At 38.4% G+C, this 27220-nt stretch overlaps 1 protein-coding gene across 4 annotated transcripts in view; it reads right to left on the bottom strand.

Moving 5' to 3' along the window:
- LOC136854660 (uncharacterized) overlaps nt 1-27220 on the bottom strand; it is a 274936-nt gene that overhangs the window by 48564 nt on the left and 199152 nt on the right. For all 4 annotated transcript variants that reach the window (XM_067131245.1, XM_067131242.1, XM_067131244.1 and 1 more), the window contains exons 2-4: nt 6216-7097; nt 5681-5943; nt 5126-5234 (exon numbers count right to left, since the gene is read on the bottom strand). In XM_067131245.1, coding sequence (XP_066987346.1) covers nt 5126-5234; nt 5681-5943; nt 6216-7097 — 1254 coding nt within the window. The remainder of the gene's footprint in view (nt 1-5125; nt 5235-5680; nt 5944-6215; nt 7098-27220) is intronic.

The raw sequence follows: 27220 nt of genomic DNA on the forward strand, positions 1-27220 counted from the left end.
GATTCAACTTGTTCTGCTTCCCACAAACTGCCTGACAAAGCATGTTATGTTGTTGTTATTAAATTAATTTGGCCCTGAGCTACCAGGAGCAATTGTATTTGAGCAAACAAAGGAATGATATACAGAGCTATCAAGTTGTGACTATGATACCAACCAACGACTGAATGAATAACCATAAAGATGTCTGGATCAATTGACATGACAGAATAAATTAAATTTTCTGAGTACTGTAACACGGAAAAAACACTCCAATATTTTCTGGATCATTAAAAATCTGTTTTCCTGCAGAACTGTAGACACTTCAGGATTTTTTTTTTTTGCAATTTAGTTGGAAGCTGACTTAATAATCTAGAAAAATCTCTAAATCTGATAGTAGTGTATTCTAAGTCTGATCCAGAATTACAAGTTCAAAGAAGTTTTCTCAAGGCTTTCCAACTTGGAAATCTCTTGTCAGGTTTGTAAAGCCAGTGTAATAACTGATCAAACAGCACACTGTTAACAGACTAATGCAAGTGTACTTTGAAGTATGACATCACACTAGTTTTTCATTGTATTACTCATGAGACAATTAGGAGTAGTAAAGAAATGAACAAGTGCATATAATATACACTAGATTTCTTATAAATAATAAACAGGTTGGGTCGACTACTCCACAGTAACAAACAGCCTCTGAAATACTGACGTTAAAAGTATGAATAATAAGGCATCTTTCCTCATAACCGTCATTCAAATTATTCTATGAATATCTTTTATTCTGTAAAGTGAATAAAAACAAAAAATATAGCTGTACAGTATTCTTCGGTGTCCTAGAATTTTCTTTTATCCCTTGTGTAATACATTTGATACTACACACTTGCCTGTCAAGTTTTAACTAAAAGTATAACTGCTGGAAAATAATACAGAACTTGAGAACTTGGCAACAACATTCTAAAAATTTAACTTCAAAAACTCTATATACCCTTTACGTTTAGGAATGTATTCGTGTAAAATCTTGTTACTCGGATGACAGCACAGGATAAAAGCATAGAATAATTGTTTGTTACATGCTAGCAGTCTCTTGGTCTGGTCTTTTTCTCTCACATAGTCGTTTAAGAGTGTCTGTCTAGGCCTACAGTAAGTTTGGACTTCCTAGTTCTGCTTTCGAGAGATGGTACCACTTACATTGTGCTTTGTAGCACACTGAAGGTGATCTCTGTCTGCCATTTTTTAGCCATCCCCTTTATGCTCTTCTGACTTAGTAGAGCAACTAGATAAAAAACTGTAAATTTCATGGTAAAATCTGGCAGACTTTTAAGCAAAGGCATCTGCAAAATGACTGGATGTGGAGCTATCATAAAGTTTTAATGTTTTCCTTTGCAGTCAGCTGGAACGATTACCAGTGAGAACTGTTTTCGAACAAATTTTCATATCACGAAGGATATCATATGATATTCAGGACATCACCATCGCCTCTGACACCATGTGCCTTCTACCACTCTGTGCTTTGTCTTCCACAAATCTCCATTCATCAAGCCTCACATCTCATAGTCCTCATCCAAGAGGGTTCAGGTCTTCCAACTCTTCTGGAGCTCACAAGAACCCAGCTGACACTAACATATATTATTCCCCAAGAAAATAGTTATATTTATTCATCTTTCATATTTCTTTGGAACTGCCATCTGCATAATGCAAACAAGTCATCTAAAACTCAAGATGACCTCCATTTTCATAATGATAGCCATGAGTGGTATGAAGCTTGTAATTTCCATAAAGCTGCCAAGACCAGTCCGATCTGGATGACTTCCTTGTCAGATCTTGCATTTGTGTATGATGGAGAATTCAGCTGGATGTTAATACCTGATAAGATGATCCCTTTAATCACTCGAAGGCCTGTCGCAACTCTGAACTAGAATCAACGCCTCCCCCAATCTGAGAAAGGGAGGAGGTACAGACTATAGAAGAAAGTTGTCAATATCTCATAGTGTTGATTGGCCATGTAACTTCTTTAACTTTACCAGACTCCATTTTCTCCTGTCATTCAAGACCATATAGGACGAACCCTAAGAGGGGCATTATAATAATAATAATAAAGATGCAGACTCTGACGGACAATCACGTTCTTTAAAGATGAAGGTAGAATAAGACACTTTACTTGTGTGCGAATCTTGGTAAAAATTCTCTTAAAATCCTTGAACTTGACGAGGACTGCTGTCCTCATCGTCAGAGAGAATGCAACAGGCTGGTTTCAGTCCTTATAACGATTAGGTCAGCAGTCCCCGTAAAGCTAAAGATTTTAAGCGCATTTTTTAAAGTACTCCAAGACTTAAGCACACAAAAAGGATCTCATTTTAATCCCATTAATAACGATACTAAAAACAACAGAGATTTTCTATTTCTGTAATAATTCCTCCGAATAAATGCCAAATAACCGACCGATACTTGGAGTCCACGAGTGAATTAGGTTGACCAGCTAATTTGATTAAGGTCCTAGCAGTTTTTTTCTGGCAAAATATGCCACATTAAACATTAACTCGCGTAAAATCTTTCATTGCGCTTAAAACAGTCTGAAAATTTACTTTACTTTCCTTCCTAGCTTTCCAGATAGTTAGGAGCCTTTAGCTGAGGCCGCCAAAAAAAGCCTTGGTTCAACAGCCTCCTCCTCCTGATTAAAGATACTTGTATATACCGCTATCTGTGGCGGATGCGTCACATCAGGTGACCACTCAACCAACGATTTCAAAGCTTGGCTGTGCCTTGGAAATACTTTGGCAGGATCATCCAAAGATTATACATTTATATTTCGAGTTCCTTTGCCTAGGGAATACCTCATGCGTACACTCGTCTTGGCCGCTACGGAATACCTCATGCGCATATTCGTCTGCGTCGATTCTCTACTTTCTGCTTATTTACCAGTTGCCATATAGAGCATTCAGTTTCTAAATCGCGAGTAATTTTATCTGTACCGAATTCATTTGGTATTCTCTGCTTGTTTTTTTTTTTTTTATGCTGATCTACTTCACATAAGCATTCAATTTTTCTGCCTTTCGGCTTCTTCCAAACGGTAAACTTGGTTTATACGAAGTGCTTTGGTACCTCCATGAGGAGCGCCGGAAGTCGTTACTGGATTTCTATTTTAATGTCATTTTGAACTGTTTGGTCGTTTTTCTTCCGAATGGAATTCAGCACAAAAAAAATGATGGCGACTTAATTATTAACAATGGTTCTCATTATTTCTTGCCTCTTAAAATTTGTATATTTTCCCATGGTTTATATATATATATAATATATATATATATATATATATATATATATATATATATATATATATATATATATATACTATATATATATATATATATATATACCATGAGAAAATACATACATATATTTTGAAAAATATACAAATTTTAATCTGCAAGAAATAGTGAGAACCATTGTTAATACTGTATGTATGTATGTATGTATGTATGTATGTATATGTATGCATGTATGTATGTATGTATGTATGTATATATATATATATATATATATATATATATATATATATATATATATATATATATATATATATATATATATATATAGATATAGAGAGAGAGAGAGAGAGAGAGAGAGAGAGAGAGAGAGAGAGAGAGAGAGAGAGAGAGAGAGAGATTAAATCAAAATGAGCCTGAGTAAGAAAATTGCAGTATATCTGTGGCTTAACATCCGTTATGGGATATGCCAATGCACCTGTCAATAAAGAGCTGTTGCGCTCGCAACACAGTGCTGAAAACAAGAGCTAGCCTTTACTTAAAGTGACAGCGTCAAGTCCAAGAGCGATTCAACGTTTTTGAACAAGTTTGAAAGACACCATAAGACTCCTCACACTTTCCTCACATTCCTGTGAGATTCTTCCTGAAAACCCGGAAAGTTCGTTACTGGCTGCTTTGAGCTGCCAAATGGAGCATCAACATCCACATTCTGTTGAGGTACCACTATGTCACGCTGCTTAGCAGCCCTTCCCTGCCTGGTCGTGTTTAGAGACGCTCTAATACATTCTTCAAACGCCAAGCACCACTGGCCCATTTTTAGGACTTGTACAGTAGCATGGACTTTATATGGCCACATGAGCATCTTATTCTATGGAAGTTTGCTTGGAAAATTTATGGTCTCCTAAATTTGTTTTATATGAATGTTTACTAATAATAATAATAATAATAATAATAATAATAATAATAATAATAATAATAATAATAATAATTATTATTATTATTATTATTATTATTATTATTATTACCATTATTACAAGTTCCTCGTTGGACGAGTTGGTAGAGTTCTCAGCTAGCACTCTGCTAGGCCCGAGTTCGAGTCTCCAGCCGGCCAATGAAGATTTAGAGGGATTTATTTCTGGTGATAGAAATTCATTTCTCGGTATAATGTGGTTTGGATTTCACAATAAGCTGTAGGTCCCGTTGCTAGGTAACCAATTGGTTCTTAGCCAGGTAAAGTAAGTCTAATCCTTTGGGCCAGCCCTAGGAGAGCTGTTAATCGGCTCAGTGGTCTGGTTAAACTTTACTATTATTACAACACTTATTGGTGACATCCACGTGAGACTTGGACGAAAGGCCTCTGGGCTTTCCGGTCAGTGTGTCTTAATATTTGAAAAAATCAAAAATAAAGAAGCATGCCTCTCCAAAACCCTTAGTCGAATATCTACTGTATACTGATGATGGTAGATGAATATTTTAATATATGAAAACCAGGTGAATAGATTTGCATTAATTGAGAGTGTAGTCAACTATGAACTCATTTTATGTGCCTATACTAACATTTACAGAAGATTTATGACAACAACTTTGACAACCAATTAACTAATTATCATGAAAACACATCTGGATGAATTTTAAAAAAGACCCGCCTACGTCCTTACAGAGTTTATTCATCATCTTCATTAGATGGTGAGAGCGTAATATGAATTTACTCGGATAATCACATTTAAAGTAAATGAATAAAATAAATCACTGCAGTTATTAAGTAATTAAGCAAAAGATATTTTTGATGCTTTAAAGACTGAAAATAGGTCACAGCAATCATTAAGCAAAAGAAAATAGTTTAGTTTAAAAGAAAATGCATAACATGAAAGAGTAGCTCATGATCAACTAACCTGATGAGACTGTAGAATCTGAGGCACTGTGATGTATCCAGGAGGAACTTTGAGATGAGGAGCTAAAGGCACCTGAATAAGACTAGTTTCGAACTCGTTCACTACCATTCTGAAGAAACAACAGAGAAAAGAAACAAACACAAGTTAAAAATCTTGCTCCATCATCCAAGGTCTCAAACACAAGAGTCTGGAATTTACAGAGCTGAACTTTTTACCTTGCCGTTACATTAACGAAATGTTTATATTTCCTACATCATGCAATCTCTCTCTCTCTCTCTCTCTCTCTCTCTCTCTCTCTCTCTCTCTCTCTCTCTCTCTCATACATAGACTAGCACACAAATCTGAATTCTTAAAAAATAAACGCATTGGAATATATTTTACAACAAAGATCTGTGCTTTACTCATCCTGCTTTCAGTAACTCAAACAGAGAGCACTTGTATTACAAATATCAGAAACAGATGTTTCAATAATATATTACATGTCTCGACAGTAAGGTCAAAAGAATGATGAAGATAATGATATTCATGACTACAATAGAGAGTGAGTGTTCTTACTTAAAGCCGGGACACCAGGGAAGCTGAAGAGGAGAGGAGACGAGACTCTTGTACTGAGTGCGGAGGAAGGTGGCCACGCGGGCGATGAGGGCGCCGCCCATGTCAGCTGCCCCTCTCATGGAAGCCACTCTCAGCGATGAAATATAGTGGTGGGGCGCAGCGTACTTCGGCTCCATGGGTCCTCCCGCCCCGCTGCTGCTCCCGGGCTGAGGGGTCGAGGCGCTAAGGGGCACCGGAGCTTGACTTCCGGGACTCCATACATCCTGTCCCATAAATAAATGTCAGTCACCAAGCCGTCAATGGATGAATTCACTTTGCAGGTGAAGATTTCTTCATACAATGTTATGCGCATTATCTCAAGTTAGTTAACAACAGACAGCATGCAACTTTTTCAAAGAGGAGGGAAAAAGTTTTAAATTTATTGTGAAAATATGGTTAAAGAAGAATTCCACTTTTAAATGGATTTATAAAAAGAGGATTAAGACTACTTAAATGTTGAGAAAAAATGCAGGAAAAACTCTGTAAGAAAACACACCTTAGTTAGGCTTAAGCGATGAGGTGTTGTCTGTCCATTGGGAATAACAGCCAGATTAGGATCAGTGAGTCCGGAGAGGTCTGTCTTTTCATGTTCTTCTTCCATAGCCTTTCCACCTTCAGTTTCACCACCTCCTCCCTCTCCTCCTCCTCCTCCACCTCCTCCTACACCTTTCCCTTCTGCTACGTTGACCTTGTCTCCCTCCTCGGCGTCCCCTGCCTCTTGGGCATTCTCCGAGGGAGCGGTGGGATTCTCTTCGTCATTCGGTGGGTGGCTGGGTATTCGGGCATCAGACTCAGGCCTTGCATCTGACTCGGCAGCGCAGGTGGTGCAAGACAGGACCGAGGAGGACGTCCCCGTGAAGCAGGAGGAGGAGGTGGACGAGCGATCCTCGCAAGTGTCGCAAACAGGCAACGACGGAGGCAGTGACGGCGGAGGCTTCTGATCTTCGTCGTCATTCTCTGTCTGTTCCTCGTCGAGGTTATCCGATGACTTTATGCTGGACTTGGAGGTCCGACGCGAGCCCGGCGACGATCGCTGCCAAGACCACCTGCCAGAGCCCGCCCGGGACTTCTCCTGTGAGTCGGCACTGCTTCCCAGGTCACTCCTGCTGTGAGCGTCGCTCTGTCCGTCGCTCTGATTGCCGCCGTGGACATCGAGGGAGACGTAGCCACAGGAGAGGGAGGCCAGGTCGTCATGGAGGCCGTTGATGCTGAACTCCCTGGAGGCGGCGTCATCTAAGAGCCTGCTGAGGGAAGCAGTGTCCGTGTCATCTCCTTCGCCCATCATGGAAGATGCGCAGGAAGAGCCGCTGTCGTCAATGAAAGGGATACCGCACCCTTCATCTCCTGCCACGCCCCCTACGGCAGACACAGCTGACATCTGTCATTTGGAAGGAAAACAAACGCAAAAGATCACACTCAAGGCACAAAACAAACGTCGGGATTATTCTGTTATATATACTATCTAATTACACTCTGTTATTTATATTCAGGGGTTAACTACAAAACTACTTGTCATTCAAAATTTAGTTAAATTATCTTCTCGTGCGTTTTCAAGTAAATAATATTCATAGTGTTAGTACATACATGGGCAAGTAATTGAATGTACAAGTTTTATTTTATATGTTTATATATACATTATATATATATATATATATATATATATATATATATATATATATATATATATATATATATATATATATATATATATATATATACATACATACATATATACTGTATATAAATATATTACATCATTGGTGCAAAGTTGTGGCAAACACGTCGCCCATCTTAAGTAAGGTACGATCAGTCAAAGTGAGTGCTGTGGCCAAGTGGCTCAGCTCAGGTAATTTGGGAGGAATTGCCTTTGCATCGGCACTGAATCTTGGCTCACGATTGCTAAGCTGGGGTACTTACCAGTGTGCCAGCCACTAGATTATTAGACTACGTAGTTGTAAACTGCTTGCGTATGGTAGAAAAAAAAATACTTGGTTCTATCAGCTTCACCCCTAAAGACTTGAGGAATTGAATGGATCTTTCCTCCAAAAGGGAAACAGTTATAGTGCCGATGCAAAGGCAATTTCTCCCAAATTACTTGACCTGAACCACCTGGCCAAAGCGCTCACTTTGACTGATCGTACTTTGTATAAGATGGGCGACGTGTTTGCCACAACTTTGCACCAATAACTATATATATGTATGTTTATATATATATATATATATATATATATATATATATATATATATATAATATCTATATATATATATATATATATATATATATATATATATATATATATATATATATATATATATATATATATGAATGTCTTTTCCTGTAATACCAGTGTAATATGAATATAAGAAGGCCCATAAAACACTATTTAAACATTGAAACCATATATTTCGGGCACTTGCTTCTGTGCCCCTGTTCTACCAGTGAACAGGGCACAGAAACAAGTGCCTGAAATATATGGTTTCAACTGTTTAAATAGTGTTTTATGGGCCTTTCTTATATTCATATATATATATATATATATATATATATATATATATATATATATATATATATATATATATATATATATATATATATATATATATATATCTCTCTCGCTTTCTTCACACTTTATGAATACGCTTTGTCACTACAAAATCTTGGATTCACATGAAGAAACCTCGACGCCCGCTGCAGGATTCGAATCAGCGCCCGTGTAAATAAACTACTGAAGGGAAAACAATCAAGGAGTCATGACTGTGCACCATTTTCATAATCAGTCAATAGGTAGCATATCAACAAACAATTTTCCCAAACTGGAGAGAGAACAGAAAATATTGGTTACTACCTAATTCATTAAAATTTATTTTGTTACTATCTTAGAGATGATTAGGAATTATAATACACATATTCAAGGTGGGGGGGGGCGTCTGTAAGCCTCAAAACAGTCCTCTCTCGCATAAGAACAGACAGGAGGTCTTCCAAAATAAATTCGTAAGAAGAAATGTGTAAAAACCACATAGCCCTATAGTTCCTCACTGGACGGGTGGGTATCGTTCTTAGCTAGCACTCTGCTGGCCCCGCGTTCGATTCTCCCACCGGCCAATGAAGAATTAGAGGAATTTATTTCTTGTTAAATAAATTCGTTTCTCGCTGTAATGTGGTTTGGATTCCACAATAAGCTGTAGGTCCCGTTGCTCGGTAACCAGTTGGTTCTTAGCCACGTAAAATAAATCTAATCCTTCGGGCCAGCACTAGGAGAGCTGTTAATCAGCTCAGTGGTCTGGTTAAACTAAGGTATACTTATCTTTTTACATAACCCTATGCCGAGAAACCACCGGCTACGATAAAAATTCCAGTCTTTCTCATCAGTTTACTACTGACTTCGTCCTGACCAGTGAAATGGCTCGGAAGGACCACGTTTCACATCTAAGATCGTTACAGGGAATTCCCTACAAACTTGTTTCGGATCTACGTGCGACTTCTTGGTGCTTACACGATACATTTCTCACGTGCCTGGGAAGGATTTCCTTTCATTCCCCTTCTCGGCAGCGTTGAATCAGTGGCTTTCCATTTCATCAATAATCTACTATACGGTCGGAATTGGAGTCCTAGATTAACTTTCCTCTGCCAAAGGACAACGAATCTGTTAACCTGATACTGCTTTGGCTACTGTTCGTAACAACTACTTGATATGCAAATATTACTTGGTTAGCCACGTGACGACAGACCTCGAGGGAAAACCAATGCGATCAGTTACTGAACACCTTATGAATGAATGTGGAACAATCTGTGCTTTCTAGCCATGAATGTCAATTCGGAAGGATACAGTTCAATCAATTCTTTCATAATTCTCTATCTTTCTCACCCTTAAGTGGTCACGCTAAATTCCTTAGGTTTTGTGGGTTTCATCCAGGACAGATCGGTCAGACAAGGGGTTAATGACGAATCACGCGAGTCGACTGCGTGAAGTGAGCCATGGCCCACTTCACTGTAAACCAAGGCCAGTTAAGTGTTTAGTACTATTATAAATATATATAGGTTAATTGAAGACAAATTCATTTTCATTTGCTGAATGCCTGAGGTATTCTTAGTAATCTCCATTACAGTTTACTCCAAGATATTGTTTTAAAACAATAGACATATGAGTTCTTATCCTCGCTGTCAATAGAAAAATTAACTTACAGTTATGACATATATGGATGTATTTTTGAACAAAATAACTGACACTGGTGAATAATTAGGTTACTGGCAGACTACCACTGAAGGAAAATTAATACAAAACTGAAACAATAATGCAAAGACGAAGGACGGGCAAATATTCAGTTGTACAGAGAAGCCAGCATGGGGTTCTGCCTGCGACGAGCCGGTGTGACGCCACTGTCCGGCCGACCTAAGACTTTAGTAGGGTTCCACCCTCGTCTGGATGAAATATATGAAAAACACAGTCTGAAGTTGTGATGATGGAAATACAATTTCGATAAAGGAAATGAAAAACTTCCCTGTAAATCAATCCACACAAAACGAAAAGGACACATCTCCAAAGCTGAATGCTAAGCCTACCGGCAAATAAAATACTGTTTACCATAGCTCACTAACACATGGCGTCTTTACAATACCAAATGACAATTCGTGTGCGGCTGCTGCGCACTTCAACGATAATCCTGAGAGAGAAACAACAACGTGACTTGGTTACAATGTGTAGTGTGATCACCGAAGCCTCATGTCTGGATAATTAATCATGTTGGAGTGGATTCTTTTAAAACTTAAGAACGTGACAAAGCGATTATTAAATTCGAGTATCAATATAAGAGATAAACTGAAAGTTTAGACACTTTTGCTGTATTCGTACAAAATAACTTTTCATAAAGCCATGGACTGATCTTTGTGTGATTCAGTTTTATCCTCTTTTTTTTCCCGGGAAGAAATATATAAAAAAAAATTACTGAAAAATGATTCCAATTATGCCAAACAACGGCAATGTCCTCCCCCCGACCAAAAATGTTTTTATACAAGTATTTTCAGAAACGTTCCAAACTGTTCACAAGTGGAAAATTCGTAGGTTTGTTTTGACAACTGTTTGTTTGTGGGTGACATGAACAACGTCCGTTTGAGATAAGGATTTAATCATTACTATTATACTTCATTCCACACTAGCTTTTCAGTGTACGAGAAATAAGATGGATAAATCTTGACACACTCGACATGTTTCCAAGCGGCAAGGCTTCACCAAAACTACGAAAATGTGCTGTTAAAATAAGTGGGTGCTTTTACGAATACTGGGTCACACCTAAAACACTGACGTACGGGGTCACTATTGAACATAGTACTGTTGTCAAGTTCAAAATGAGAGAGAGAGAGAATCGTTGTTTATAGGCGAACGTTTCTTGCGTCATTTACTTCTGTGAACTTGAAAGGCAGCTCTATTCGTTACTTTGTATAGACAGAGAATTTTAAATATTCGTATGTAAATATACAGTATGCAGTCTCATAAAAATACGCATATAAGACACATCAAAACTATAAAACACAAAGTAACTCAAAATTGCTCCTACACAAAAGGCACCTTAAAATGAGAGGTCTTTGAACTCTGTCAGAATACTTAATACAGGGAAGCCCACACTTGGTCTACGTGACGACAAAACATATTCATTTAAGAATATGCAAAGATATTACAAACACAAGCGTAAATACACACACGTGTGTATACATATACTGTATATATATATATATATATGTACGTGTATATATACACACATATATATACATACATACATACATATATACACACAAATGAGGAGCTGAGTAAATTCAGCGGGGGTAACTCCTAGCAACTCACTAACCTATTTACCAAAGTGCTTTTATACACCAAGGCAAACATCCAGATCTTCGGTCAAGCAGAGACTTCAAGACAGCCCGGTGCAAGAAAATGACAGTTTTCATTTCAGGCCACCATTGACACAGAGTCCCACTGAAGTTCAACACGCGCGTCTGCGAACTTAAAATATAAAAGTACTTGAGAGCTAATAGAGTACCGCTTGACGCTCGGGCGCCATACCCCTTGAAGAGTACCCGTACTGCAGAGCCCCATCCACTCGCCATAAATGAGCTTTCATAGAAACGTCTGTAACCACTTCAAAAACTATCAATACTTTCCCGTCCTCCTTCCTTCTCTTCCCCCACCCCTCCTTAGGATTTGCGGATAATCGTTCTCTCTTCTTATGCGAGAGAAATAGGAAAGAGTGGTGTGGTTCATCTAGGTTCATCCATTCACTGGGACCTGGTCACACCAACAACAACAATGAGAATAGGCACTCTTTCATTACCCGTGAGGATCGACGTTTAAACGGGTCACTTACAAGACCTCACACAGTTCAAAAGCTTACTGTGTCATGGCAGTTAGTGGATTAAATACCAATCGGTATTTCAATACATTTTAATAGAATGTAATGCAAATTCGTTCTCTCTCTCTCTCTCTCTTTCTCTCTCTCTCAAAGCAAAGTATTAACATGCATTTGGCTCAAAATTGAAGTTTTGCTTTGTCATCGTCACTAATTCTGACAATCACACAATATTTGAGAGAGAGAGAGAGAGAGAGAGAGAGAGAGAGAGAGAGAGAGTCATTTAGCGAAATATGTAGCTTAATTCCTGTCAACCAACGACTTCCGTATTTTCACAATTATGTCCATATTTGAATTCAAAGTAGATTATCAATAAAGCAACATAATTGGCCCAATGATAGATTAGTAACAGTTCGCCAGTTTTCACTGCCAATGGATTAAAAACGTCTCATATTTATTAAAAAGCTTATAAGAGCTGGTAAAGACAGTATAAGCTAACATTAAAAATCGTCTCCGAAAGCAGACATGATTCTGTGTTATAGATGAACAATAATAGTTTACAACCCTTAATAGAAAAAATTAAAACATTCCAAAACACTATAACGTCACTTTAATCATCCCTAAGACGGAAATTACAGTTATGTTCTGTTAATAACCAGGAGAAGATCAGGTAAGACTGCCCTATACCACCACACTCCATTAAGGCACTTCGAAACAAGTTTCGTAATCGGTTCACACGGGGTTGCGCCGTGAGTGGAAAACTCCTCTTTTGGTTGGTCTACTTATCTTGACTGCTGCGTTCGAGTAGGAATACCTGGCTAACTGACACACACACACACACACACACACACAGAGAGAGAGAGAGAGAGAGAGAGAGAGAGAGAGAGAGAGAGAGAGAGAGAAGAGAGAAAAACAAAAAAACGCAACACCTTCAGTTAATTGATCGCTAACAAAATTGGGTACCTTTTCGTTAAACGTGTCTGACTGGCAAAAAAAAAAAAAAATAGTTTATTTAGTGTAACAAGAGTCGCAATAATCTTAAAGGGGGTGTGAGTTTTAGAGAGAGAGAGAGAGAGAGAGAGAGAGAGAGAGAGAGAGAGAGAGAGTTGCATTCAGTAAAAGAACGCCAGTAGTAAGATCATGGCTAAGTGGTGGTATTAGCGTGCTAGTGGTTACAACTTCTAACACTTCCTTCGCAATTACATGATGTGGCTTATCTCTAAAGTAACAAGCGAGGCTATCATTATCATCCCAATTATTCCTGACATTATCCTCACACTTGACTTCTCTAATAGCTCTCAAGGGATGCTGTCATGTTCATTCACAATTTCTCTCTCACATTACTGTAGATAATAAAAGCATCTCTCTCTCTCTCTCTCTCTCTCTCTCTCTCTCTCTCTCTCTCTCTCTCTCTCTCCTACTAATCGTATGAAAAGTAAATGACGTGACTGGAGATTTTTTAATAGATATAGTCTTCGATTTATATCTCGGTGAAGTTTGTCAGTTATTAGTAGAAATAGGACATCGACATGTCATAAATTAAGCAAGAAAAATCGGTGGGCCAAATAATGTTTAAATAACTAAATTTCCTGCCAAAACAGGAAACTACAAATCCACATAAGGAACCCTTCATGAACGGTATGATGGATACAACTTGAACTGGGACGAACGGGGAGTGGTTTGTAAACAGCGACAGCTATAATTTGTTCACCTGACATTTCTATCACGATTTGTAACAAACAACCACAAAACAAGTATATTTCTAACTCTACAAGTAAACTTTCAGTTCGGGGCAACATACATTCAATGAAAATCTTCCATTTCAGTGCAAAACTATTAACCCTAAAAGAACTTTTTATATCATCCTATGTCCTCAAACTTCTCTGGAGTTCAGAAAAATGAAACTCGATACAGCAGTGACAAAATTTCTAGCCTAACACTTAATAATAAGGACAACTCATACTCTTGCCCACTTGATTCCAACTGTTGCATGACTTGACAGACAAAATTCAAAAGAAAAAACAAAACTTCCAGTCTGTCTGCAGCCATGTGCATCTCAAGTTCCTGTCAACCCGATCAGATACGGTAAATGACAAGTATAAGAGAGTCCTCGTCAGCCGTAATCCCATACCAAGTTACCGTTAGCAACGACAGAACATACCGTGTGATTAATGATACCATGATGTCATTATATGACATGATAATCTTTGGGGCTAATGCCATTACAATGAAACTAATGCCAGTGAAACACGAGAAGCCTCTTGAGTATGCGTCTATTCATCTGAGAGAGAGAGAGAGAGAGAGAGAGAGAGAGAGAGAGAGAGAGAGAGAGAGAGAGAGCATAAATGCAACTCCCATAAATGTTTCCCTGACGTACTACAGTATATATTCCAGTATACCAACAAAATTAAAATTGATAATTTAAAATGATAATGCCATCTGTTAATCAACGAACAAAACTGCAAAGTTTTCCATCCAATAAGCATCAAAATGCAAAAGCATTTTTTACGGATCGGGAAAATCTGTTCTCTCATTACTCAAAAATTCAAATTTTCCATGTACTCGGTAAGATTTTTTTTATTTTTAAATAGCGTGATATCTATTTTCTTCAAGATCCTTTTATTGTCTAGGTATGCTGAAGTGTTAACCCTGAGGAAGTAGGTCACGAGGTCGAATGTATATAAATAAAGTAGTTTCAAATGTCAGCTTTCTCAAGTTAAATCGAGGTGTTTATCTTTTACAGGTAAGAAGTTAGGAAACCGAATTTCAAGATTATGATTTATTCAAGTAAATCATAAGATCCTATCTTGCTGTTCAACTGCTGATTCATCTAGAATACGGTCAATATGCAGTTTTAGTTTTCTGTAAAAGAAAACTATTGAGACGGCTATTTGTCTGTCTGTCCGCACTTTTTCTGTCCCTCCTCAGACCTTAAAAACTACTGAGGCTAAAGGGCTGCAAATTGGTATGTTAATCAATCGCCCTCCAATCCATCAAGCATACCAAATTGCAGCCCTCTAGCCTCAGTAGTTTTGATTTTATTTAAGGTTAAAGTTACCCATGATCGTCCATCTGGCAACGCTATAAGACAGGCCAGGCCACCATTGGGCCGTGGCTGGAAGTTTCATGGGCCGCGACTCATACAGCATTATACGCTGTACAGAAAACTCGATTGCGCCGAAGAAACTTCGGTGCATTGTTTACTTGTTTTTTTTTTTTATTTACACATCCTAACAAGCTTCAGTAACTCTAAAAGACGAAGAGCTGTGGAATAGCGAGTCTTTGAAAATTCCTTTAGCATAGAAGGGACCAGGAGGACCATCAAAATTAAGAAAAACGATATATATATATATATATATATATATATATATATATATATATATATATATATATATATATATATATATATAAAGACCTATATATATATATAAAGATTGATGCATGGAGTAAAGGACTTTCCATACTAAAAATGTGCCTAGGAGTTCAATGGGTTTACTTCTTGACATAGATTATACGCCCTCAGATCAAGGGTCAGAGGTACAAGGTACTGGAAGAATTAATCATCATATTAGTGGAAAAGAAATCAAGACTGATTTGGTTTCCCTCGATCAAGACTTCATTTATTATCGTTTTCTTCTTTATTTTGTCCTCTCTTTTCATGGTTGGAAAAGGATCATCCCGAGGCTGAATTTTCTGTCAGTGTAAAATAAATACTGCAAACACTCAAAATCTAAGGTTCGCATGTCTTAAAATACTTGTCAACTTTTTTTTTTACTTTCGCTCACAGCAAGAAGTCTTTTGTAGGTTACAAGATTCAAGGCACACAGAAAAGGGGAGAGTTTCGCTTTGTCGTAATCACCGACTATGGCTAATTGGTCAAAATGGTTGACTCTTGAGTTTGCAAATGAGATACCCATTTTCCTCAATAAAATTTCGAATCATATCATTTTAGTTCTATTAAACAGAACTTAAGGCAGATTTTCCTTTAATTCATCACTGATCCCTTTATGGCGGTGAGAATTAATAACAGAAATTCTAGTGCAGGTGAAATTACAACACTGTAAAGATTAAAAATGAGAATCACACACACCCACACACAAGAGACAAGGAAAAGTATCGAATAGAATATTAGTCCAGCTGCCCTTGCAACATCAGCACTTTGGTATTTTAACGAAAAGCGAGGGGGGGGGTTAACCTACATCTCGATAAGATTCGATTCTGAATTCTTCAGTCAATCAGTTTAGGGGATGAACAACGTCACATGACTGCGTGATAACACATTACAAGCAAATAAGTCCTATTCACTCCGAATTCTCCCCAGTTAAAAAAAAAATAAAATAAAAACAAATCATCAAACAAAAACCATTCACACGCACAAATCAATCCCTGAGACTTTTCCAGTATTTACCTGATGCTTTTCGAGCAAAAGCATCACTCGCTCTAAAACACAAAAAATCCTAAAAAAAAAGGGGGGGGTAAAAGAATAAGACCAAGGGGCTTGCATAAGCATATCCATCCCTAATGGAAAGGCCAGCCGACGGCACACCAGCCAGCAGCAGGCAAGCCGAAGAAAAAGTCAACGCGGGTAAGCCGCGTTAAATAAATTGAATATGGAATCATCAACACAAGATGAGCGATAAATTCTTTAAGGTCAAGAGGTCAAAAGAAAACTGGGTCATAGAAGGTCAAAAGGTTACACTGGACTCCTATAACGATTACATTAAAGGAAATAGCACTGATGTTATCGCAGACCCCTTGTGGTGATGGTGTAGGGAGATGACGAAACCAGCTATGAGCCTTTTGATCTGCTGAAAGCACAATCCGCACTAACAATGGAAGATGACGCAGAGCTCACGAGCTACAAGCAACAAGGTAATGGCAATTTCTCTCTCTCTCTCTCTCTCTCTCTCTCAACCGCAACTCACCCTTCAGTTCTAGGCGGATTCTTGGGGACACAGCAGGCACCTCCCGGTTTGCAACATTCTAGGAACATGAGCCTCACAAAAACAGAGAAAAATGATCGTAATTAGTGCAGAATTCGTCTCAATACCGACGGCGGTGTGCCTTCCCAAACCATCCAAGACAAGCAGGACCTCAACCACCCGCCTCCCACCACAGAGGAGCACAAAGGACTTCCAAAAACTATTCGGGGGAAGGGTGGGGGTTTCTGACAAAGAGAGCAACTATGAGGACGACTCGGCTTCGTGACAATGGTAACGCTGTACGCAGTAATCGCGGAAAAGGTCACGGGGTCAGAATTAAAGATCAGGTAGAGTAAGTAACGCGAAACGGCAAATGTTGTCATGAGCCGACGCGTAAGAACTCCAGCTGTTTCACTACGCATCGTGGTTAAATTTCCAAATGAAAACTTAGTGATTGCTGTTGTCCAGACTCATTTTTTTTTACATGCATACATTCGTCCGTATGAGAGAGAGAGAGAGAGAGAGAGAGAGAGAGAGAGAGAGAGAGAGAGAGAGAGAGAGAGAGAGAGAGAGCAGGTTTAAGAACCTGATCACCCCTCGATGTACAAGAATGCATTATCGCCAGGGCAATGCAAAGCTACTTTGAAGAGCTATTTTTCTTGACTGTATAGTTAATTTTTTTTCATTAGTCCATATTTTACCAAACTTCTATCTTCTATTTTGAGGAAGCTTGATGATAATTTTATGCGTTTTTGGGCTGGTTCCACCGGAATGCGCGTCCATCCTGAATAAGCATTAAATAATACTACTACAAAGACCATCTGACTTCTTTGAAAGCCCTCGGAAGCCGTATGCAAAACCTCGTCAATTCTTGACATTCGTTTTGGCATGACATCCAAACTATTCGCGACAACCACTGGCACCGACCTTCAGTGGGAGAACCCCAAGGAATGAGGAACTTCTCAGCTCTTGTTTCAGGGTCGACAGAGCAATAAGGTAATTTCCTTGGTATAAATGGGGTCAGGAGGTCAAAGGTTAAAAAGCCAAAAGAGGGTTATTTGGCGATGCCTATAATTACCCTAATTACCACGCTCAAAGCAACCCTTTCGAACATTACCATATCAAAATTCATTCATTTTATTCTCTCTTTCTCTCACTTACGCAAGAATCACAAGAAGCTTTTGCCAGATACGGAAAAGGCAACAGAAGGAAACCATCGCCACTCTCTTCCTCTACAAAATTTTCAGACCCCGGCACTGTGCGGACCATTCAGCCATGGGCATGGCCACGGGTCCTACTGATTGGTGCGTGATGCGAGCCCAAGCCCTCCAAAGGTAGACTACACGAAATAATCCGCCAAGCCCGTCACGCAAAGGGAGGCATGAACGTTAACCACTAAGGCCTCCTGAAGAGAATGACTGAATCGATAACGCCCCCATCAGATAAGGATCAAGAAGCCCTTCGTCTACACTAATGCAAATTTTTTCCTCAGGAAGGAACTCTATCCCGGCGCTCCCCCACAGTAATACCTTTGAATGGTGGTCATTGGTCTTCCTACACCTTCCTAGCCACACTTCAAGTTCTTCCGAGTGGGGTCCCAGTTTTTCCAAAGCCCTATTCCGTCCATAATTCCCCAAGTTAGGAAGACTTAAGTAAACACTGCAAGTCGGAGAGAGACTTCCCAGGCATTAACTCGAGCTAAGTTCTGTTCTTCCCTGGTACGAGGAGGTCGCGTTACAGTATCCTCTCGAGTTCCCCCTCACCCAAGACCCCTGCTGAAGGAAAGTCTACGAAACTGCAGCATCCACTAAATAAATAACAATGTTTTTGAGATGACCAAATGCATCCGTATGCATGCATGTGTATATATTTAGCCGTTATATTATACACTGAACGATGTATTCAATCTTACATAATTTCGTGAAATATTTTACATAACATATTTGTAAATGACATCTCACGCCTCTCTCTCTCTCTCTCTCCCTCCTCATCAACCTTCGAGTGTATGTCACAAGATGACAGAGCAAATCGATGTTGTCAGCCAGACGATATTTTGAAATGCCGAAATGTTACGGTGTCGACATTATACAGATGTTACCTTTCGCAGTAACTTGACTTTAAAATTTAAGTACAGCAACTTCTGTGACTGAAGAGTCTTCTGCCTCCCTGCGCACATCGACCTTTTAACTTTATATACACAAACTAAAACACTTCTTCCTAAGCGTAAATACTTATGCCTTAGTGGTAGCAGTTTAACATGAAAATAGCACAAATGTTTAAAATATACGAAGGCTATAACGCAATCAACTTTGACAAATCCAAGACAACAACTCTATTCACCATAATATACAGCACTAACATAACACAAATAACTCTAATAGGCCACAAATACATAAAATTATATGACAAATAAACATTGGCGCTGTAACCAGGCTTACAACAACGTAGCAACATAAATAACTAAGAAATACCAATCAATGTACAGTAAAGATTTTTCAGTCATTCGAAAGAACATCCCGCATAATTACATAACATTACTGTTATTCAGTAAAACAACGCTGCTGGTTACACCAAGAATAAATCAGAAAACAATTAAATTCTAATTCCTAAAACGCCTCTTTTCATCATCAATGATGAAATTAACTTCGAAGCTTCAGCATGACAAATTCATAAGAGTCAACAGCTCTATGGATTCATTTGCGTTCAGAGATAATTCTCTTCATCCCTAGGGCATACGAGAGCTAATTCCTTGGGCAAAAGCAAAACTGCAAGACATAATTAATTCCTTGCTGTAGCTCTGGCATCACTGAATCTTAATCAGTACTAACTCTACCTTCTTGGAAACAAGTCACTCACGATGACTGTGCTACATTATATGATTGCTTAATATGTTGAAGGACTAGTTCTTGAAAGATACAGCATTAATGCTATTTGAAACGCTGTACTTTCGCAATTTTTTTGTATTCCTTAATACTGTAAGTCCTGTGAACTTCATCCACCTTTAATCTATTCAAAGCTTCCCACACTTGTATAGCAATGCCATCGTTACGTAACTTACGCATGATAATATTGTTAACAAAGGAGCATTCAATGTCATCTGGGCCGTTTTCTCATAATGTTTAATATTTTCCCTTATTCTTTTACAATTATTTCCATGATACTAGCCAACATACTTTTCAAGATTTGTTGATTACATACTGAAAGGTTTGGTTACTGATTTCCACTACAGCTGACTTACATCTAAACATACTAAAATTTTATTATTATTATTATTATTTTTTTTTTTTGCTTCTACCCAGCCCTAGCGATTCGCACGAAACCCGTCTTCTACCAATTTTTTTTATCTCTCAAATATCAGTCTCAACAAACTCTCTTTATGTTAATGTTTTGAAGCTCTTCTTCATTACCTAAATTTCCTTTTCCTCATACACCACTGAACACCTAGCACTTTCGTTCTTGAGAGAGAGAGAGAGAGAGAGAGAGAGAGAGAGAGAGAGAATTTTTTCATGGGCAATTTGCACAGCAAGCAAATGTCAAAATATCAGCCTTGTAACGACGGTCTATTTCCTTCCTGACAGTTCTCCATCAGTTCATGATAACGCAAACACTGACAACATGAATAAAAAAAATATCAATTAGGTTGTGAGATTTGAATCTGCTGGGTGACGCCGGTATGGAGGAGGATTCTGTAGCAGCTGACGCAACTCAAGGACTTAAACAACGACCTCCTGCTTTCCGTGGACTCCGATTTCATGCATGCTAAGCGAATTTTACCATTTGGCAGTATGCCTATTTCATTATGAGTGGTGAGGATTCAACGGCCGAGATGAAATTAAACTGGCTAGTCTGAGTTCGGTTGATTACATTTTACCTCGGACAAAAAGATATCTAAACTTTACAAACAGAGAGAGAGAGAGAGAGAGAGAGAGAGAGAGAGAGAGAGAGAGAGAGAGAGAGAGAGAGAGCAGCCACGGAAAAGGAATTATTAAATAAGAAAACGTGAGTACTAATCATAATAATATTAATGAGAGAGAGAGAGAGAGAGAGAGAGAGAGAGAGAGAGAGAGAGAGAGAGAGAGAGAGAGAGAGAGAGAGAGAGAGAGAGAGAGAGGCCACGGAAGATTTATTGAATAAGAAAATGTGAGCACTAATAATAAAAATAATAATAATAACCATAATAATAATAATAATAATGAGAGAGAGAGAGAGAGAGAGAGAGAGAGAGAGAGAGAGAGAGAGAGAGAGAGAGAGAGAGAGAGAGACTGTCTAGAAAATTCTAGATCATCTACCTTGACCAGTCACTAATCAAAGAACAAGTTTTGGATCAACCACGTTTTCGTCAGTGAAGCGTAATAAAAACTAGTCCCGTTTTAAGCGTGTAATCACACTATTCACAGACGAAGATGCCAGTTTCGTCAAAAGATACATGTCTGAGGATTCAACTATGAAATGAATTAACCTGAATTGCTGCGGTGTACGATTTCTAGTCGAAATCCATTAAATAAGAAAAGTAATCCGGCAGACATAAGTGAAAAATGAGTAATGAATTACCGCTCAAAATCAAGTCGAAACTGGTGAGGATTTTCCCCCAAACATTACTTCGTGGTTAAGCGTGCCCTATAAAGCATGTGTCATCGTGATTGTGTCTCTGTATATATGCATACATATATACATACATACACATATATAATATACGTGTGTGTGTATGCATGTATGTATGTTTATGAGTTTACGTGTAATTATGAGTGTGCGTGTAAGTGTTGAATACACTAAGTAACTATACCCGCATAACGAATTTTTAAAAAGAACTTATCAGTGTATGTGTATGTGCGTGTATACTGTACAACTCCGCAACGGCAGAATTCCAAATAAGTCAAAACTGAAAAGGCTCAAGTAAAGTGTTTCGTTCCTTGAACTTTAAGACGTGTTAAAAGACCCATGCCAAAAAGCACTCACAATCCTTCTGGGAAACTAACAGCTTCTCCAATGTTACCTGAAAGAGAACGGAGAAAAATATTAGATCTCACTTTTACACATTGTATGAAAACTCATTAACTGGCAATCAATTATCAATACTGATTTGTATATATATGTATATATATATATATATATATATATATATATATATATATATATATATATATATATATATATATATATATATATATATATATAGAGAGAGAGAGAGAGAGAGAGAGAGAGAGAGAGAGAGAGAGAGAGAGAGAGAGAGAGAGAGAGCCACATCTTACAAATATATGGTCATGAGTGGAAAAAAAATGACATTAGATTAAACTTTATTTCATAGTTCCATACAACATGTTAGTTGGTAAAAATGCCCGTACACTGTTGAAGGTACACAGACACTGCCGCGAAAATACGGCGTATATCCAAACAAGAATTTAGTAACCAAATGAAAATTTCACGGGAGAGACACATTTCAAAATAAGAACTAGCTTCATACCCTCAATAAATCCGTAATCAAAATGTCCTCGGACCAATGCCGTTATGGGAGGCACCAATATCGACATGGAGGACGCAAAGGTAAGTGTAAAAGCCTTTAATTAACAGCATTTACGTTCAGGGCGAGGGAAAAAGAAGCACAGACAAGACTTCAGATAACACCCAGCTCGTGAGGGCTGCTTTCGGAGGACAGCCAAGCCAAGGTCGGCTTATGTGGCGACATCACGCACTCACTCTCTCTCTCTCTCTCTCTGCCAGCCCCTCTTCTGACGGATCGTTCTTATTCAAGACGTCTAGTTGTTGCCTCTTATCTTCTTTTGTTGCTTTCTTTTTTATAGATACATGTGTCCTTATGTCAGCACATGATCGAGGTCTGCTGATCATAGCTAATTCTAATATCGGAAATTACAGACATACCCCTAACGACAGAGACCTTACTATATGATACACGGAACAAAGGCGGAAAGTTCTGCACAATAACAATAATGGTTTACTTTTTTTTAATTACTAGCTACTCAAATTACCCAATAATATCAAAACACATCAAAATCAATGTCACAAGAACATATAAAAAGAACGATTCCACAGACAAACATTCCTTTTTCATTCAGAGTTCTCGGAGGGTCAGGGAATATCTGATAAGACATAATAGAAGAGCTCATTAGGCTAGTTAATGGCAGGTTACGGTAGTGGGAAGTTGCAAAAAAGGCTGTCACAAAAGAAGACAACCAAAATAAATCTAATATAAAAAAGCAACAATGAAAAAGAGGGATCAATTTTTTGCTCAGTATCCGTATTCAACACGATTTTCCCCTTCGCTGCCTCCATTCTAAAACTAATTCAATAGTTTACTTGGGCACAATATCTTTCCAACGAGCATTGTAAGAATCAACACTCAAGTCTACATTCACAGAGACTGTAGTAAAGGGCAGACTTCAAGACTCAGGATAATTACCTCTAGCTTTGGAGTAATCTTTTTTAATTGACAGACCACAGGAGCAAAGAAAGGTGCGGGGGTGATGGGTGGGGGAGGATTTCATTTTTTCCTCTCTCTCTCTCTATACACACACACACACACACACACACACACACACACACACACACACATATATATATATATATATATATATATATATATATATATATATATATATATATATATATATATATATATATATAGAGAGAGAGAGAGAGAGAGAGAGAGAGAGAGAGAGAGAAAACATTTCAGACATGAGTAATCACTGACCAAACACTGAAAACCTTTAACATAACATTATTACAACCTATTTTTTCAGAAATAATTCGGAACCCACGTTGATCAGTAAGACCCCCGCCAATGACAGAAGAATGATGTGAGAGGAAACGTTCTATCGAAAGATACAAATACCGTATGTGGTCATGGAAACAGGAGGAGAGAGATAAAGTATTTGAGGGTGAGACGAAAAGTGTGAGGTCAATGGAGGAAAAATGAGCAGAAAAAAACGAAACAAATAAAAAAATCGCCGAAGTTTCTTCGACGCAATCGAGTTTTTTGTACAGCATATAATGCTGTATGAGCCGCGGCTCACGAAACTTTCAGCCACGGCCCGGTGGTGGGGTGTTCTATAGCGTTGCCAGACGCACGATCATGGCTAACTTTAACCATAAATAAAAATAAAAACTACTGAGACTAGAGGGCTGCAATTTGGTATGTTTGATGATTGGATGGTGGATGATCAACATACCAATTTGCAGCTCTCTAGCCATAGTAGTTTTTAAGATCTAAAGGCGGACAGAAAATGTGCGGACGGACAGACAAATAGCCATCTCAACAGTTTTCTTTTACGGAAAACTAAAAGGGTCAGACCAACTTGCATATTTCAGTTTTTAGTCCAAATACCCACCCCGAACCTCCGACGCTCCTCTCTCTCTCTCTCTCTCTCTCTCTCTCTCTCTCTCTCTCTCTCTCTCTCCCTTTTTTGTCACACCATATTTATGACACCTCTTAAGGTGAGGAGAGAGGCAGAAGGGAAAGAGAAAATGGGAGGAGAGAAGGATCTCAAGTGGGGACAGAGTTCCGTACTAACCTTCAAATCAATAGATGTGTCAAAAACCGCATCCTGGCATTCTTTTGATAGTCAGACCATTTAATACAAATAATGGATGAATCATGAAAAAGTTATTATTAAAAGATACTTATAGTAGCATGAGTCTTGAAACGAGGAAACAAATCCACAGTTATGTATATGTACCATAATCTGTGAAGAGAGCTTTCGGGAATCGAGCGGATTCCCGAAAGCTCTCTTCACAGATTTATCTTTAAATACACGTACACACACATAACTGGATTTGTTTCCCCAGGGTTATTATTTCCATAAATTCTAACTAACTTTATAACACGCTGGACTTGAGACTGTCGAAAAAAGGATAAATTAGTCGAAAGGCCCTGAAACCTCGGTGCGAGCATCCCACAATTCGACCGGAGGGTAAAAATGACGGAGTTGTCTTAATGGGAAAACCCGGACACCAGGGGGCATCAGACGAGACCAGCAAGGCATTACAACATCAGCCCATGTGAGCAGGAGGATACAGATACCTGCAAATTATTCGAGCAATTAAATTCTATACGTGACACTGCTAATGCCTGTCATGATTTCTTCCTCCTCTTTAGTACCCTCCTTCTCGATCTTCTGACAGAGAGAGAGAGAGAGAGAGAGAGAGAGAGAGAGAGAGAGAGAGAGAGAGAGAGAGAGAGAATTCTAATTGGTAATGTTATCCGTCAGATAACAGCTTCTCCCTCCAGGATGCAAATGGGACGTGATTCTGGCGAGGAAACCATTTTAGAACTCACAGGGTCATATGACTTATCTGACGTCATATACTGTATTTACTCGTGAAATTTATATCTTTCACAATCTTCCTGCCCAGATGGAATAATGCGTAAGTCTGCATTTATGACGTCACTTATGTTTGTACCTATATAATGCATACAGAATATTCATAAACACGCATATATATATATATATATATATATATATATATATATATATATATATATATATATATATATATATATATATATATATATATATATACACAAACACACATAGCGAAAGCAATGAGCAAGGGGAGATTATACAACAATAACTGACCAACAAACAAACGAGCGCACAATCAACAAAACAGGATGTATATACCCGGAGTGGCATTCCTAAGGTTCTCGTGTCCGAACTTAGAGGAACCGAGTTTATTTCGGCGCAGGCAAACAGACAAACACATACGGTATACATGCTGACTGAATGATCATGATGAATGTTGGCTTGGGTTGGGGTAGTGCGAGTATGGCAATAAGTGTGTCTCACGCTTAACGTGTTTTCAATTAAGCGTGAAGATAGCATACCCCGGTACCCTCAACTCTTTCCCTTCAGCGGAGCCACACGACCCTCGCCAATGAAACGCCGAGGAACGACTTTTCCCAGGGCGACAGAAGCTACGATGATAAAGTGAAAATTTCTACGAATAATAATAATTCTTTGTTTGTCCTGAGTCACTCACTCGCTTCCTTCAGTTCTGGTTGATCGTCATCTGCAAATGTAATCAAATAAAAATCAATAGCTAATTATTATTAATTTTATTTTCATTAATCTTTACCATCTTTTTTTCACGTCTTCTTCCTCTCTCTTCAATCCCCCCACCCCTTCAACCTCCTTGACACTGAGAAGCAAGGGGTTAGGCATAAGGGGGGGTGGGGTGGGGTGAGGGTGGGGAATGGGTCGGACCTTGTGGGAAGAAGAGAAGGGAAGGAAGGTTGGGGGGGGGGGTTAAGTAGGCACAGTGCCAAGAGCACCATCAAGTGTATTTGGTCAGTCTCATGGGATGCCACAAGAGTCATCCTGGCATTTGCCAGTTGTGTTTTTCTCTTTTTTTTTCATTTTTTCTTCATCTTTTTGTCTGTGGTAAGGCTATTTCCTGGTTCTTATCGCCATTTGTTTCTTACTGTTCTTCGCCTGTCGAAAGATCGAGATGTCTGTTTGTCGATGCCTCAATCAGAACTTTCTTCATTGATTGTGAGCTGATAAAACTGCTGTGATATCTGTTTGTGGCATCTTGACATGTCGAGAAAGGATAAGATTCCTGAGCGAGTTTTAATTATTGGCAGAATTTCTTCCAGTCACATACGTCAATAACACATCATTCACTGACTCGTCAATCTGCCTGTTGGCACGTGATTAATACCAGCAACGAGGAGAAGAGAAAATATCTAAGCGTTATATGTTGCAACATCATTATATTTGAACTCTTTGGCACCTAACGACATGGGATTATCAAGGATGCACAGAGGGGTTACGTAAAGCTCCCGTGAACGTACACATAAGATAAGACCTGCAGCGGAATCGACTCATTTCTTTACTACTACTACTACTACTACTACTACTATAATAATAATAATAATAATAAAAATAATAATAATAATAATATAATAATAATAATAATAATAATTAAAATTCATTTCATTATCGATAACAGAGGACGTTCCCTTCACAATTCAGCAAATAATAATAATAATAATAATAATAATAATAATAATAATAATAATAATAATAATAAAAAAGAAGAAGAAGCCGCCGCAGAAGAATCATGGCGTCATCAATAATGACAATTAGTTGGCAGGCTTCTTCACATGTACAGTATAGACTTGATCTCTTAAGTATATATACATCTTAACCAATCCTGAATATCTGGTCCGCATTCTTCTGGCGTGATAGGTTTAACAGATCCGAGGGGGTTTTGACCTTTGTAC

The sequence above is a fragment of the Macrobrachium rosenbergii genome, chromosome 29 (assembly GCF_040412425.1).
Source record: "Macrobrachium rosenbergii isolate ZJJX-2024 chromosome 29, ASM4041242v1, whole genome shotgun sequence".
Lineage (NCBI taxonomy): Eukaryota > Metazoa > Arthropoda > Malacostraca > Decapoda > Palaemonidae > Macrobrachium > Macrobrachium rosenbergii.